Source organism: Pongo abelii, chromosome 16, assembly GCF_028885655.2.
Source record: "Pongo abelii isolate AG06213 chromosome 16, NHGRI_mPonAbe1-v2.0_pri, whole genome shotgun sequence".
NCBI lineage: Eukaryota > Metazoa > Chordata > Mammalia > Primates > Hominidae > Pongo > Pongo abelii.
Window position 1 is genome coordinate 35,651,426 of NC_072001.2, and position 13,209 is coordinate 35,664,634.

Here is a 13,209-nt window from a genome sequence, read left to right on the forward strand (position 1 = left end):
ACTCCCTGACCCCTTGCGCTTCCCGAGTGAGGCAATGCCTCGCCCCTGCTTCGGCTGGCGCACGGTGCGCTCACCCACTGACCTGCGCCCACTGTCTGGCACTCCCTAGTGAGATGAACACGGTACCTCAGATGGAAATGCAGAAATCACCCGTCTTCTGCGTCGCTCGCGCTGGGAGCTGTAGACCGGAGCTGTTCCTATTCGGCCATCTTGGCTCCTCCCCCCCCCGATTTTATTTTTCATTTCATTCTACATTTGACTCTTTTGTTCTTTAAAACTTTGCTCTGGTCTCTGGTATGAGGTCTAGGAGATAATTCAATTTCTTCCTCTTCCCAATTACTTGAAATTTCTCTTTTATCACATACTTGACACATACATATTTAAATCCATTTCTGAGATTTCCTTTTCATGTTCTTAAGTTTTGTGATGTTATTCTATCATTCTACACTTTTAATTATTATAGCTCTATAATATATCAGAATATATAAATGAATGATTCTCCCTTCATTTTTAAATCCTGGTCACATTTTTGTCTAATTATTTTTATATATAGTATTTAAAATTATTTTGTAAACTTCTAAGATTGATTAGAATTTTGACTGGTACTTCCAACAGAGGACATAAGCCACTCCTTATTGTGGTAAAAAACAAACAAACAAAAGACCCTATAACATGATATCTATTCCCTTAAATTTTTAAGTGTACAGTGTAGTATTGTTAGCCATAAGCATATTGTGGTACAGATCTCTAGAACTTCTTCATCTTACATGACTGAAACTCCATATCCTCAATTCTCCATTTCCCCATTCCTCCATCATTCTACTGTCTGTTCCTTTCAGTTTGACTACTCTAGATACTCATTTAAGTGGAATCATGCAGTATTTGCCCTTCTGTGACTGGATTATATTGACTTAACATAATACCTTCAAGGCTGACCCCATGTTGCAGCATATGACAGAATTTATTTCTTCTTTATGGTTGAATAATATTCCCTAGTACATATACACATTTTCTTTACCTATTCATCTATTGACAGACATTTAGATTGTTTCCAAATATTAGCTATTGTGAACAATGTTTCAATGAATATAAGAGGGAAAATGTCTCTTTGAGATCATGGTTTCAATTCTTTTGGATAAATACCCAGAAGTGAGATTGTCTGATCATATGGTAGTTCTATGTTTAATTTTTTGAAGAAACTCCCTACTGTTTTCCATAGTGGCTCCACCATTTTATATTCCCACCGACGGTGCTAACTGGTTCCATTTTTTCTACATCCTTGTCAACACTTGCTATTTTCTATGTGGTAGGGTTTTGGTTTTGGTTTTTATTAACAGCCATCCTAAAAGGCATGATGGGATATCTCACTGTGGTTTTGATTTGCATTTCCCTGGGTGATTAGTGATGCTGGCACCTGTTGGCTATTTGTTTGTCTTATCTGGAGAAATGTCTATTCAAGTCCATTACCCAATTTTTTAAAATTGGGTTTTTCTCTTCTTCACTCTATGTTTTTAAATTTTTATGACTTTCAGTAAAATTACATGAATTTATTCACAAAGGTCTGTACTTTTCTGGTTAAATCTGTAACACATATATTGGTAATGTTACTGGGAGATTTTTTTTCCCAAAAAATCTTTAAATTTATTATTTCCAGAGAGAAGTAATGAGAAAAAAGGGAAGTTTTATAAAAAGGCTAGAGACAAAGATACTTTCAGTTAGGGAGAACATCAGAATTTAAAAACACATTAGTAAGAAAGCACAGGGTGTGTGTGGAAAACATCAGGTCTTGAGTTGGATCACAGAATATGTGTAGAGGAAAAGTAATAAAAGCAAGGTTGTAAAAGATTGGAATTAAATTGGTAGAGTCCTAATTCACTTGAAAATGGGGAGCCACTTCTGTTTTGAGTAGAAAAGCAATATGATCAGAGCTGTGTAAAGAGGGTGTGGGATGGCTTAGAGTGGTAGAACCTCAAGATAGAGAGCTGAGCTGGAAAGCAACTGAAATTCTCCAGATGAGTGATCTTAAAACCTGGGTAAGCTGAGGTTGGCTGGAAAACAAAACAAAACAAAACAAAACAGGGAAGGACATCAGAAACAACTCAGTGGAAGGACAGAGAGTAGCCAGAGAAGGACAAGGTTTCATGCCTTAATAGCCAAAAACTATCAAAAATTACGATATTCTTAACAGAAATCAAGGAAAAGTTTGGGGGGTGAGGAAATGATGAGCCTGGCTGTAGGTATATTGAAAATAGTTAGATAAGCCCACCAGGAGGGTAGAGGAAAGTATTATGGAGTTCATCAGTGCCTCACTTGTCTTCTGGATGAAACTGCAGGCCTACTGAAAGGCCCTGGGATCTTTACTATTCTTCCCTCGATGCTTAGGAACAATTCTGCTTACATGGATGGTTAAGCAGAAGTCCCGACGGCATTTACTTTGAGACTTTTACTATTCATATTGATCGCTGTATTTCTTAACATCTTACAACAATACCTCTTTCTTCTCAAAATTACAACTCCTTGTTCTCAATTTAACAACAAGGAATAAAACAGAAAATTCTGCTCAGATGGACTCACACAGAAATGTTTATTTCTAATTGCAAATGCCCTCTAAGCAGAAAAGATAGATTTTTCAAATTCTACATCTTCAGCCTGTTCATAGATTCATTACTGATAAAATATTGGGTATTACTGAGTCTTACTTTCCTAAATTTTGCTCTGCATCATCAGAATACAGTTTCAATTGTAACCAATTACTGAGTGGATCTAGATTTCACAGAGAACCTCACAATCTGGCCATAAAGCACTGAGGCAGCTAGGGATCTCTCTGAAGCTGTGTTATAGTCGATTGAGACTCAGTAGATTTACACCACTGAATAATGCTTCTCTTCATAAGTCAACTAAACTCTCTTGGTTTCAGTGTGCTCATCTGTAAACCACGCTGGAGAGCTCTCATATTCTATGTTGGGCTTGCAATTCATCCATCCATCTATCCATCATCCAACTTATGAATGCCAACAATGGTAAGAGGTGGAACTTTTCCACGTAATGCCATTTCTTACCTGATCATAGTAACGCAGGTAATACTTAACAACGTAGTCCACCAGATTAATTCCATTATCCTAGGTTTAAAAGAGAAATGTACATGAAAATCATTCCCATGAGACTGTCATGTTACATGGTTGAGAGATGAAATCTCAGTTGAGAAACTTCTAATCTGTGAAAACTGGCTTTCTCTTCGATGCTGGCAAGGTTTTCCTTCCTCTGCTTTATCCCATCCATTTATTATGCTGGCTACATAAAGAAATGACACTGTACTATCCTTTGTGGGGAAAAACAAACAGATAATCCATAAAATTTCTGAAATAATGGCTAAAACAAACAAAAAAATTGTGTCCTTGTATTTTCTGGCATAAAGCCAAGACAGGAGGGGGCAGGGAGTGCTAAAGAGAACCAGGGCCTAGAACAGAAAAGCACCCTCCCTTCCCATCTTTCAAAAAATGTGTGTTCTTAATGGTGTGAAAAACAATCCAGACCAGCTTAAAAGGAGCACCACGCCACTTTATGACCCCGGGAGGCCAGTGGGGAGCAGGCCCTCCCACAAGGCAGCCTTTGTGTCCTGTTCACTGGGGTCTAATTCTAATTTGCCTGTGTGTTTCCCCTCCCTGCACCCCCCTGCCCCCCATGGGATGCCTAGATATGGGCTGGTTGTTTCTAAAGAGGTAGCTCCACAGGGGTGTGGAGCCAAGTGATAATCAGGCTCAGAGGGCTTGACAGTAGACCCCAGCCCAATTGTTGTGGCAAAAAATTGGTGATTCAACATTGCTCTGCCATTCAGGAATGAGTAAACTACTAGTAGCCAACACAAAACTCAAACAGCCTCCAGCCTTTGCAGGATCCTGGTACTGTACGCTATCTGTTTTGTTCTCTCACTGAGTAGAAGTTCAATATCTAATTGTGTATGTCAGCGCACACGAAGATGGGAATTGAGTAATTGAAAATAAGGTCTAACGTGGAAAAAAAAAAAAAACCAAAAAACTCTGTATTCAAAAGTGAAAAGAAAGTAAAGAAAAAAATGCATGCTCTAATATAAATGATTGTTGTTAAGGGGAGGATACAGGTAAATGGAACAATCTGGAATAAGTTTTTTAAAATTAAAGGTAAAGAAAGAAAATAATGGCAGATCATGGAAACTTATTATGAAAAATAAATACCCGACTTTTGACATCCTTGAGTTTGGGCAGAATTTCTAAGCTATATCCATCGGCTTGTCCCCGAGTCCTATTTCCTCCGTTCATATAATTTCCAAAAGCCAAGATGAGAGCTAAAATATCCTTCACACTCTTCATGTGCAGCAAGCCCTGTGATGGCAAACACCAATTATTACGGAGCTGAACTCCAAATGTAACGATGTTCATTCAATAACAAATATCTACTGTGTACTCAATAGGCTGTCGGGAGGCTTGGTACCAACAGAATTAACAGTTGCTGAAATGAAAAACACACTTTACTAAGCCATGAGTGTCTTTACAATACATTAACAGCCATTATTTTCTACCCACTCAACAAATTAATTATAAACAGTGCATGTTTTAATACATGCGGATTAACTATTGGTTTTATATTTTCATTTGAGCCAATTTAATTTAATACTTATTTTAAAGTAGAAATTGTAAAAAGGGAGTTGGTATATATAGTAAGGCTTAACCTTTGATGACTTCTAGGTAGAAAGGGGTTTACTTTTTGAGGATGTATTTCAGGACTATTTATCTAGATAACCAATACAGTTAAATGCAGAGCAGATACAGAAGAAGTATGTTCTTCTTTATCCCCGGATATAATTTTCAGAGCTAAACTACAATAATGCATTTTAAGGCTGTAGGCCACCTTTAATAAATTTATTAAACTTACCTTTATTAAGTGCTTGTTGTATGTCTATTAACTTTTACAATTTCAAGCTGCTTAGGATTTTCTTTGGCTCCCTGTCTCATTTGTTTGTCCTTTTATTTATTTTTTACTTCAAGTACAATTTTCCAATTGAAACTTTTTTTCTTTATGGTCTTAACTCACATTTTATCCCCCTTTATTTCAGGGTAAAAAAAGTAATGGCTGGGCACGATGGCTCATGCCTGTAATCCCAGCACTTTGGGAGGCCGAGGCAGGCTGATTGCCTGAGGTCTGGAGTTCAAGACCAGCCTGGCCAACATGGTAAAACCCCGTCTCTACTAAAAATACATAAACCATTTGGGCATGATGGCAGGCACCTGTAATCCCAGCTACCTGGGAGGCTGAGGCAGGAGAATCGCTTGAGCCCTTGAGGCAGAGGTTGCAATGAGCCGAGATCATGCCACTGCACTCCAGCCTGGGCAAGAAGAATGACCACTCCGTCTCAAAAAAAAAAAAAGAAAGAAAGAAAGAAAAAAAATTCAGCTCCAGGCAGACTTCTTTTTCTGCTCCTGCCTTTCAGGTATTATTAGTGCGTGTATAATTATATTTCAGTAATATTTATTCTCTACTGAAATATCTCATATCTCAGAGGAAAAAAAATCATGTCTCCAAATAAGGAACAAAGTACTACAGTATTTGTGGAGAAGAATAATGTGTCCCTAAGAGCAAGGGTCAACTGTTAGAAAAAGCCAGCTGCTAGAATTTAATCTTATAATGAACACCAGTGTAGTAAAGCCAACAAATATTTATTTGCTAATGACTCATTGTCAGTCATTTATTTCACTTATCAAGTCTCTAGAATCCTCTTATTAGGTTGACACATTTCAGATGATCAAATGCATGGATCTCAAGCAAAATCTCTTCTGCAGTCCAAATTGTAAAATAAGAAACAGACCATGCTATTTAGATTGGTTTTTAGTGGCCAGTATGTACTTTGGAAGATATTCAGAATTTTTTTAGAAGGAATCTGTAAAAGTGTCATTTTTTTTCCCTCCTTCTCCCTCTTCATCCATCTGCATCTCCTTTTCTCTCCCTCTCTCTCATACACACACACACACACACACAGAGGCAAGATAATCATCAAATTTACACTTAGAAAAACATAAAACCTGAGTCCAAAAAGGTTTCTATAATGGCACTAAAAGTGGTCTCTCCCACTTTCTCCTTTACTCTTCAGAGCAAGGCTATCTTTTAAATTAGACAGTAAACATACCTTAGAAGCTCGTGTGATGATCTCTACCTTCCTGTGCAAGGAGGTGATACCCTCAGCAAAGACAGATCTGAAGATTATGCACTGGGCACGTTCAGCAAAATTAGGAATCTGGGCTAACTCATGTAAAAATCTGTAAAAAAGAAAATGTGTCATCTACCTTCATATATAATCACAAGAAGAATAAAAAGACAGCTGAAAAAGACCCACTTTGGGAACATTCCTTACCTAACAATCTCAACTTAACAATTTTAATTTGTCACATAGGTAGACTCAAGGAATTCCAAGGGCATGGTTTCCATTGTTGACAACGGGGCTGTTTTTTAAAGGGGTTCTAGCATGATGAATAAATGTATGGTATAGAAATTCCTTCGGGAATAGAAAGTTAACACAAGTATACTAAACAAGTTATCTATCTCCTGCTGACCAAACAAGACACTAAACCCAAATGGAAAGCCCCAGTCTTTAACACACGAGAAAAATTATGCAATAAACTCCCTCGTAATGCAGCATTCTCTAAAGGTGTATTTATACAGGCTAAGCAAACTGAAGACTTGAGGCAAATGTCTACAGACAAGTGATTTAAAAAAAATCTCTTATTCAAGTGATATTGCTACTATTTTTGCTCAGTGAGTTACATAATGGTCTATAATGATCACATTCTCCAGGTATTTGTTTACTTTTTCACATTAACTTACACATACAGACATAGTTTACAACTCAGTATTTAGAACAAAGCAGGCACTCATTAAGTAGACAACCTAAAGTTTCCTTAAAAATGTGGCAAGACAGATCTTAAAAGCTAAAGGTGAGTACTGACCTACACACAGTAGCTCACTGTCTGAGCGGTTGGGCACTGCTTCCCTTTGCAAAACTAAGTTGGAAGAGTGACATATTCTCCAGGCCAACCACCAGAGGAAGGGGTATAAATGAAAATGGGTGGAAACAGTTGGACATGAATTCAGAAAATGAGAAAATCTACTAACAGCCATTTACTTCATTTTGGAGTTGAGATGATGATTAACTGATATTTCTGAAAGTCTTGGTCAACTCATAACGTCATTACCAAGGAATTTTGCCATCTCTCACCAAAATGGTTTTACATAGGAACAAAGCTGGAGCCTACTTCTTTCTATATTGAAAGATATTTTCTTTGCTTATACACCCTGTGCCGCCTCTACCTTTAGGGAAATTTGGGTTTTAATCAATTTCTAACATCAATTGATTTTGTATTTATTCCACAACTAGGTCATAATCCACAATCTTTTTTTTAGATGACATTTAATGAAAGCAAGGAATATCCATAAGAGAAAACACAATCTTGTTTTAAAGTTCAATAACCCATTACTATGAAAATTATATGATGAAGTATAAAAGTAGAAGTTCATAGGAATTCTGCATCAGGACAAGATGAAAAAGTTAAACTCTGTGTAAATTACTTCTTAATGAATATTAAACAATTTATTCATTTATCATGACTGAAATCAGGGGTATCATCAGTCTTTACAAATATATAAGAAGCAAAAAGCTCACAAGACCGACAGCATTTGATCCTGTAATGAGTCTGGGGAAGACGTATTTATTCAGATGCTGAGCTATTTTGAAAGAAGGGCCCTGCATTTCTCCCCTTCTAAATGTGACCATGAGGCGTCGTTCAGGACCCAAGTTCCCAGAGCATGTACACTTCCTATCACAGTGAGCGAAGCAGTTACAGACACCATCTGGGAAAAGATACAGATCAATGCCTTGGCTCACCAAAAAGGACTTAGATGAAAAGCAGAACATGCTGAATGAATAGTTACCTATAACTAATCTCAAAAGAGGAAGCATAGGACCAATATGAGGAGGCAAGACCATAGTCTTATCAATGTATGTTACGCAAGAAAGGGTAAGATAGAATTGCAAGGCTCTCTAGGATTAAAGCCTTACTGGGGGTTAGGGCTTGCACTGGAAAAGCTCTTAAAGAATCTTAAATGTTCCAATGTCCTCTTTAAGCAGAAGGGTCTGCAACCCATACAAAGAGTTGGAAGGGTGAGAAAAGATTTCTAAGTTTGGAAGGGGGAGAAAAGATTTGTAAGTTTGGAAGGGGGAGAAAAGTAATGTAAAAGTAATTTTACATTACTTTTGGAAAGAATGGAAAATTAATACTAGAAGATCAGTCACCAAGAATGTCAGTCTGTCCTTTAGGAATGTATGAGGCATTTATAGTGTGTCAGGGACCATGCTAAGATCTGAGAACAGAGCTTAACTTACAATCCCGTCTTGATAATCCGAGAAGTAAATCAACGATTACTGTGGAGTGTGAATGAGTGCTCTTGGTGACGGATCCAGAAGAGGAGCTAGGAAAGCAAATGCAGGACACTCAAGTGTCATGGGGGGGAACACTGTCAGCTAGGGCCCCCAGAGCCCTGTGATGCTCACACACAACATGTGAGAAACTGCCGGGAGAGCTCAGATAGGCTGAATGGTATCTGTGGGGGAAGTGAGTAGAAGGCAGATTCTAAAATTGTGTTCTGTATTCTCAAATACAGGGTTTAAACTTCTGAACGAATGAAGGATTTTAAACAGGAAAGTGACAGTTTCTGCTTTTTGTTGTACAAAATCTCCACGGCAGCAGCTCAGCTGATTGGATGGGATAGGAAATTTGAGGCTGGGAGACCTCCTACACCACATCTGTAGTCTTCTAAGAGGAAAGGTAAGAGGGGCTTGCAGTGTGAATGGAGAGGGGCAAATGGATGAGGAAGCTACTAAGGCAACAAGACCCAGAGTAATCTACTCCTAAGAGATGTTGTGAAGAGTCCAGGATGACTTTGCAGTTTTGGCTTGGATATCTGGTATAGTGAAAATACAAAATAATAAAGAAGCAAATTTGGAGGAAAAAAATAGGGTTTTATGACCCTTGCCATCCAAAAACAGCCATGCAAGGAACACCATAGCGCCTCTCTTATTTATCTGCTAAGGTACCAGAGGTATGGGTTACTTTGAAGGCTGTGAAGCAAGCATCTGATAAATATCTTCTCTTCCCCTGCCCTGCCCCATTACTGTTTTATCCTCTACCCACAAGAGCAAACACAGTAACTCTCTTAAATATTCCCAAGTACGGGATCTTGGACACTGGGCCTTGGTACTTATGAATATTTATGGATTGAGTTCCTTTTGGGCTAGTCTAACTTTACATTCTAGGTTCAAGTAAGAAAGAAGACTAAATATTCCCAAAAGAAGCCACGAATGAGGGACTGGATCCTTCCCTTCTTTCTCCAATGTAGGCCAATATTTCTAGGAAGGACTGCAACTTCAGCTTCTAATATATGAAAGATGTTCTGTGTCTCACATTATTTGAGTTACACATCTACAGCAGCAACTCAGCTGATGGGTGGAATGATGCAATGTGGCTCACTGTTTTTAAGAGACTAACATTTGATTTATTATCCCTAAATTTCTGAATGGTATCACCTAAGGTGTATGTGCACACAGGCGATACACATAGCATAACTGAATGTTGCAACCTGCATTCTTCAATGGAGGAGTACACTAGCAGAGTCTACCGTGTGGGGGTCCCAAGGCAGCTGTGGACCTTCATGAAACATCACAATCGACTGTGTATAGTGTTCTCACCCTAGGCCATGAGGAGCGTGTACCAGGCCTAATCAAACCCACTAGAGCCTCACCTCACAACCATTACCCGGCAGCATAAGAGTCAAGGGCCATCCCTAGAGGGAGTGGTTCTCAGACAGCCTGGTCCCAAGCAGATGACACCTCTGTGGGCAATGGCTTTCTAAATCCGGCACCGGGGTGTAAGAGAGTTGATGAGGTGAGTGATGAGGCCAGCCTCTCCATGCTCTGATTTATAGGACTGGGCACCGCAGGACTCTTAGGAAACTGCAACGTTAAAACTATAAATGATTCATATTTTCCAGTATGTAAAACATGCTTATAGTCGACTCACTTGGAGTTAATGGCAAATCAGTTGCCAGAGAATCAGAGTGGCATAAATCAAACAAATGCTGGTTTGTGCAGGAGGTTGGTAGCAAAGGTGAAATGCACCCAGGTCTGAAGGCCCCCACCTATCCGTGCCTCACCCTCCCGCAACTGAGCCCAGGCACGTCACCTCACCAGCACAGCATGACAGTCCTTTTTGCTGGGTTTGTGTGTTCACGAAGCCATTACAATGACCATTTATAAACATTAAAAATGCTTTTCTATCTAGATCATCAGTAGAGAAAACAAGAATAAGTTGTGTGTTAATTACCTGCTACCATTATCTAAGTCCCGGCAATTAGAACAATAATTAGGACAGTAGCAGAAACGCATGATCTCTGCCTGCCTGTTCATTTCACCAGATCAGCCATTCCCATAGCTTAGAGCAAGGGCTGCTCGGTGGTTAAGGGGTTGGCAAATTACAGCCCACGGGCCAAAACCAGGCCACCACTTGTTTTTGTATGGCCCATGAATTAAAAGAACGATGTTTACATTCCTAAATTGTTGAAAAAAGAGTCAACAGAAGGACAACATTTTATGACATGTAAAAATAACATGAAATTCAAATTTCAGTGTTCATAAGTAAAATGTCATTGGGCCACAGCGATACCCATTTGTTTATATATTGCCTGTGGTTGCTTTGGCACAGCAATGGCTGACTTGAATATTTGTAACATCCCATAAGCCACAAAGCCTAAAATACTTACTATCTAGTCCTTTACAGGAAAGGTTTGCCAACTCCAGGCTTAGAGGAGAATATTACTGTGTAACTTGGTATAACCAGCACTACCCAAGTGCTTGATATGCCCACTGTGCCCCAATATATCCAAATGGTCTTTTCAGTGTTGAAATAGCCCATTATTAATCACTTTACTTTCAGTCATTAGCACCGTAAGACGGATTCATTTGTTATAACAGGAAATATGACTTGGAAATAAACCATAGGATCAGTTGAGGGTAGGGATTGGTAAGGAAGGTATCTCACGTCAGTGGAACAAGACAGCAAGGGAACCTCACTTGACTTGATTCACAATATTCCTAGGCTTTAGAAACCTACTTTGAGGGGGGATCCTGGACCATGCTCCATGTGAGAGCAAGTCATTCAAGGTTCCCAGAACCATCATGTAGGTTTGTCATTAACTGAGTAAACCCAGAATTCTCTTCTCGACTCCCATCCCCAGTCATTTAAGATGTTTTCCTGAGTCTAAATGTCCAGGCATCCATGGGGACTGAGGTATTCTAGAGCAGCTGTGCCCAACCTTTTTAGCACAGGGACCGGTTTCGATGAAGACAATTTTTCCACAGGCCAGGGGTTGGGGTTGGAGGTGGGATGGTTTCAAGATGATTCGAGCACATTACATTTATTGTGCACTTTATTTCCATTGTTATTACATTGTAACATATAATGAAATAATTATACAACTTACCATCATCTAGAATTAGTGGGAGCCCTGAGCGTGTTTTCCTGCAACTAGATGGTCCCATCTGGGGGTGATGGGAGATAGTGACAAATCATCATTAGATTCTCATAAGGAGCATGCAACCTGGATCGCTCACATGCACAGTTCACAACAGGGTTTGTGCTCCTATGAGAATCTGATGCTGCTGCTGATCTGACAGGAGGCAGAGCTCAGGTGGTAATGCCGGCTTGTCTATCACTCACCTCCTGCTGTGTGGCCTGGTTCCTAACAGGCCACAGGCCGGTACCAGTCTGTGGCCCAGGGGTTGGGGACCCCTGTTTCTAGAGGACCCAAGGGACAAGGCATGGAACTCCAGTGCAAGCCAGAGAACCTTGGACGCTTCTAGGGCTGACTGGTAACCCTGATCTGATCGCTCCATTTCTGTTTCATTTTCTACACTTGCCTCATCTCTAGTTTGAGAGGGTTGGCCTGAATTGGGACAAAAAAAATTCAAGGTAGCAACAGGCAAAAGAGGCCCCTGTGTCCTCTGAACCCATTTTACAGTCTCACAGAGTCCTAGGCCCTGGAAAGCCGGGCAGGGGCGTGGGGCTGCAGAGCCCCAGGAGCTTATCTGTGGCTTCGAGACCCCAAGAGTCACTCAGTTACACCCCGGAGTTCTGGGTCTTCAAAGCCTATGGAACGGCATCACAAATGACAGAGCAAGCAGCTATAGATAGTGAGTGGAGAGAAGAACAAGCATGTACAGAGTGAGGGTGAGAAAAAGCCACATTTGGGCAGAGCAGGTGGAGAAGTTTGGGGAAAAGCTAGCACATTCAGGCTGCACTTACTGGATATGACCTTTAGGAAAATAAATTTGAATTCTGTGATTCTGATCTCATCTTTTTAACTTCATCAGGAGAACCTTAAACAGAACAATGCCTTCTTCCTTCCTCAGTTACCCTTTTGGTCAAATTGTTTAGTCTAGGAGGAATTAACAAGTTGCTAGAAAAAGAAAGGGGAGTCTCGTGGGGTGGGGGAGGGGGGTGAGACACACTGTATGCAACAGCACAAATCTCAGCGCTGCTTTTCCCGGCAGCAGGGTCACCCTGCTGCATGCAATAGGTCACAGGAATGACGGTGGTGTGATTTAGCTGGCTGCACAATTTAGATTTGGTTATTCTGAGCTGGGAGACAAGAAGACAGAAATTGCAGTTCTCCTTTTGGCCTAACAGAAAAACGTTAAGTATCCTTACTGCTCAGGTTTATCCAGCAGCTTCAGTTCTTCTTCTTTGGATGTCTCGTAATACTTTCTTATTTTAACCAGCTCATCCTCTTGGGCTCTCTGTATCAAAATAGAAAACAAAACCAAAAAAAAAAAAAAAAAAATGGGCAGTGAGACTCTGGCTATGGCAGTGGGTCTCAAAGTGTGGTTCCTAGACCAGCAGCATCAACATCACCCGTCACTTGTCAGAAATGCAAATTATTGGCCCACTCTAGACACAAGAACTGGGGGTGTGGGTGGGGGTAGGGGGGATGCAAGCCCACCGGGTGATTCTGGTGCATGCTCAAGTTTGAGATTCAATGCAAATGGACCTAACAAGTACATGCAGCTGGACACAGAAGTACAGCTATTTGAGCTCTACTTTTGAATCCCCCGTCTCTTCCTCTGTAAGGAGG

At 40.1% G+C, this 13,209-nt stretch overlaps 1 protein-coding gene across 5 annotated transcripts in view; it reads right to left on the bottom strand.

Annotated features, from left to right (window-relative positions):
• Positions 1–13,209, bottom strand: part of FMN1 (formin 1) — a 434,649-nt gene that overhangs the window by 131,282 nt on the left and 290,158 nt on the right. For all 5 annotated transcript variants that reach the window (XM_063716551.1, XM_024232602.3, XM_024232603.3 and 2 more), the window contains 4 exons: positions 12,786–12,874; positions 6,158–6,287; positions 4,212–4,358; positions 3,060–3,119 (listed from right to left, as the gene is read on the bottom strand). In XM_063716551.1, the coding sequence (XP_063572621.1) occupies positions 3,060–3,119; positions 4,212–4,358; positions 6,158–6,287; positions 12,786–12,874 (426 nt within the window). The remainder of the gene's footprint in view (positions 1–3,059; positions 3,120–4,211; positions 4,359–6,157; positions 6,288–12,785; positions 12,875–13,209) is intronic.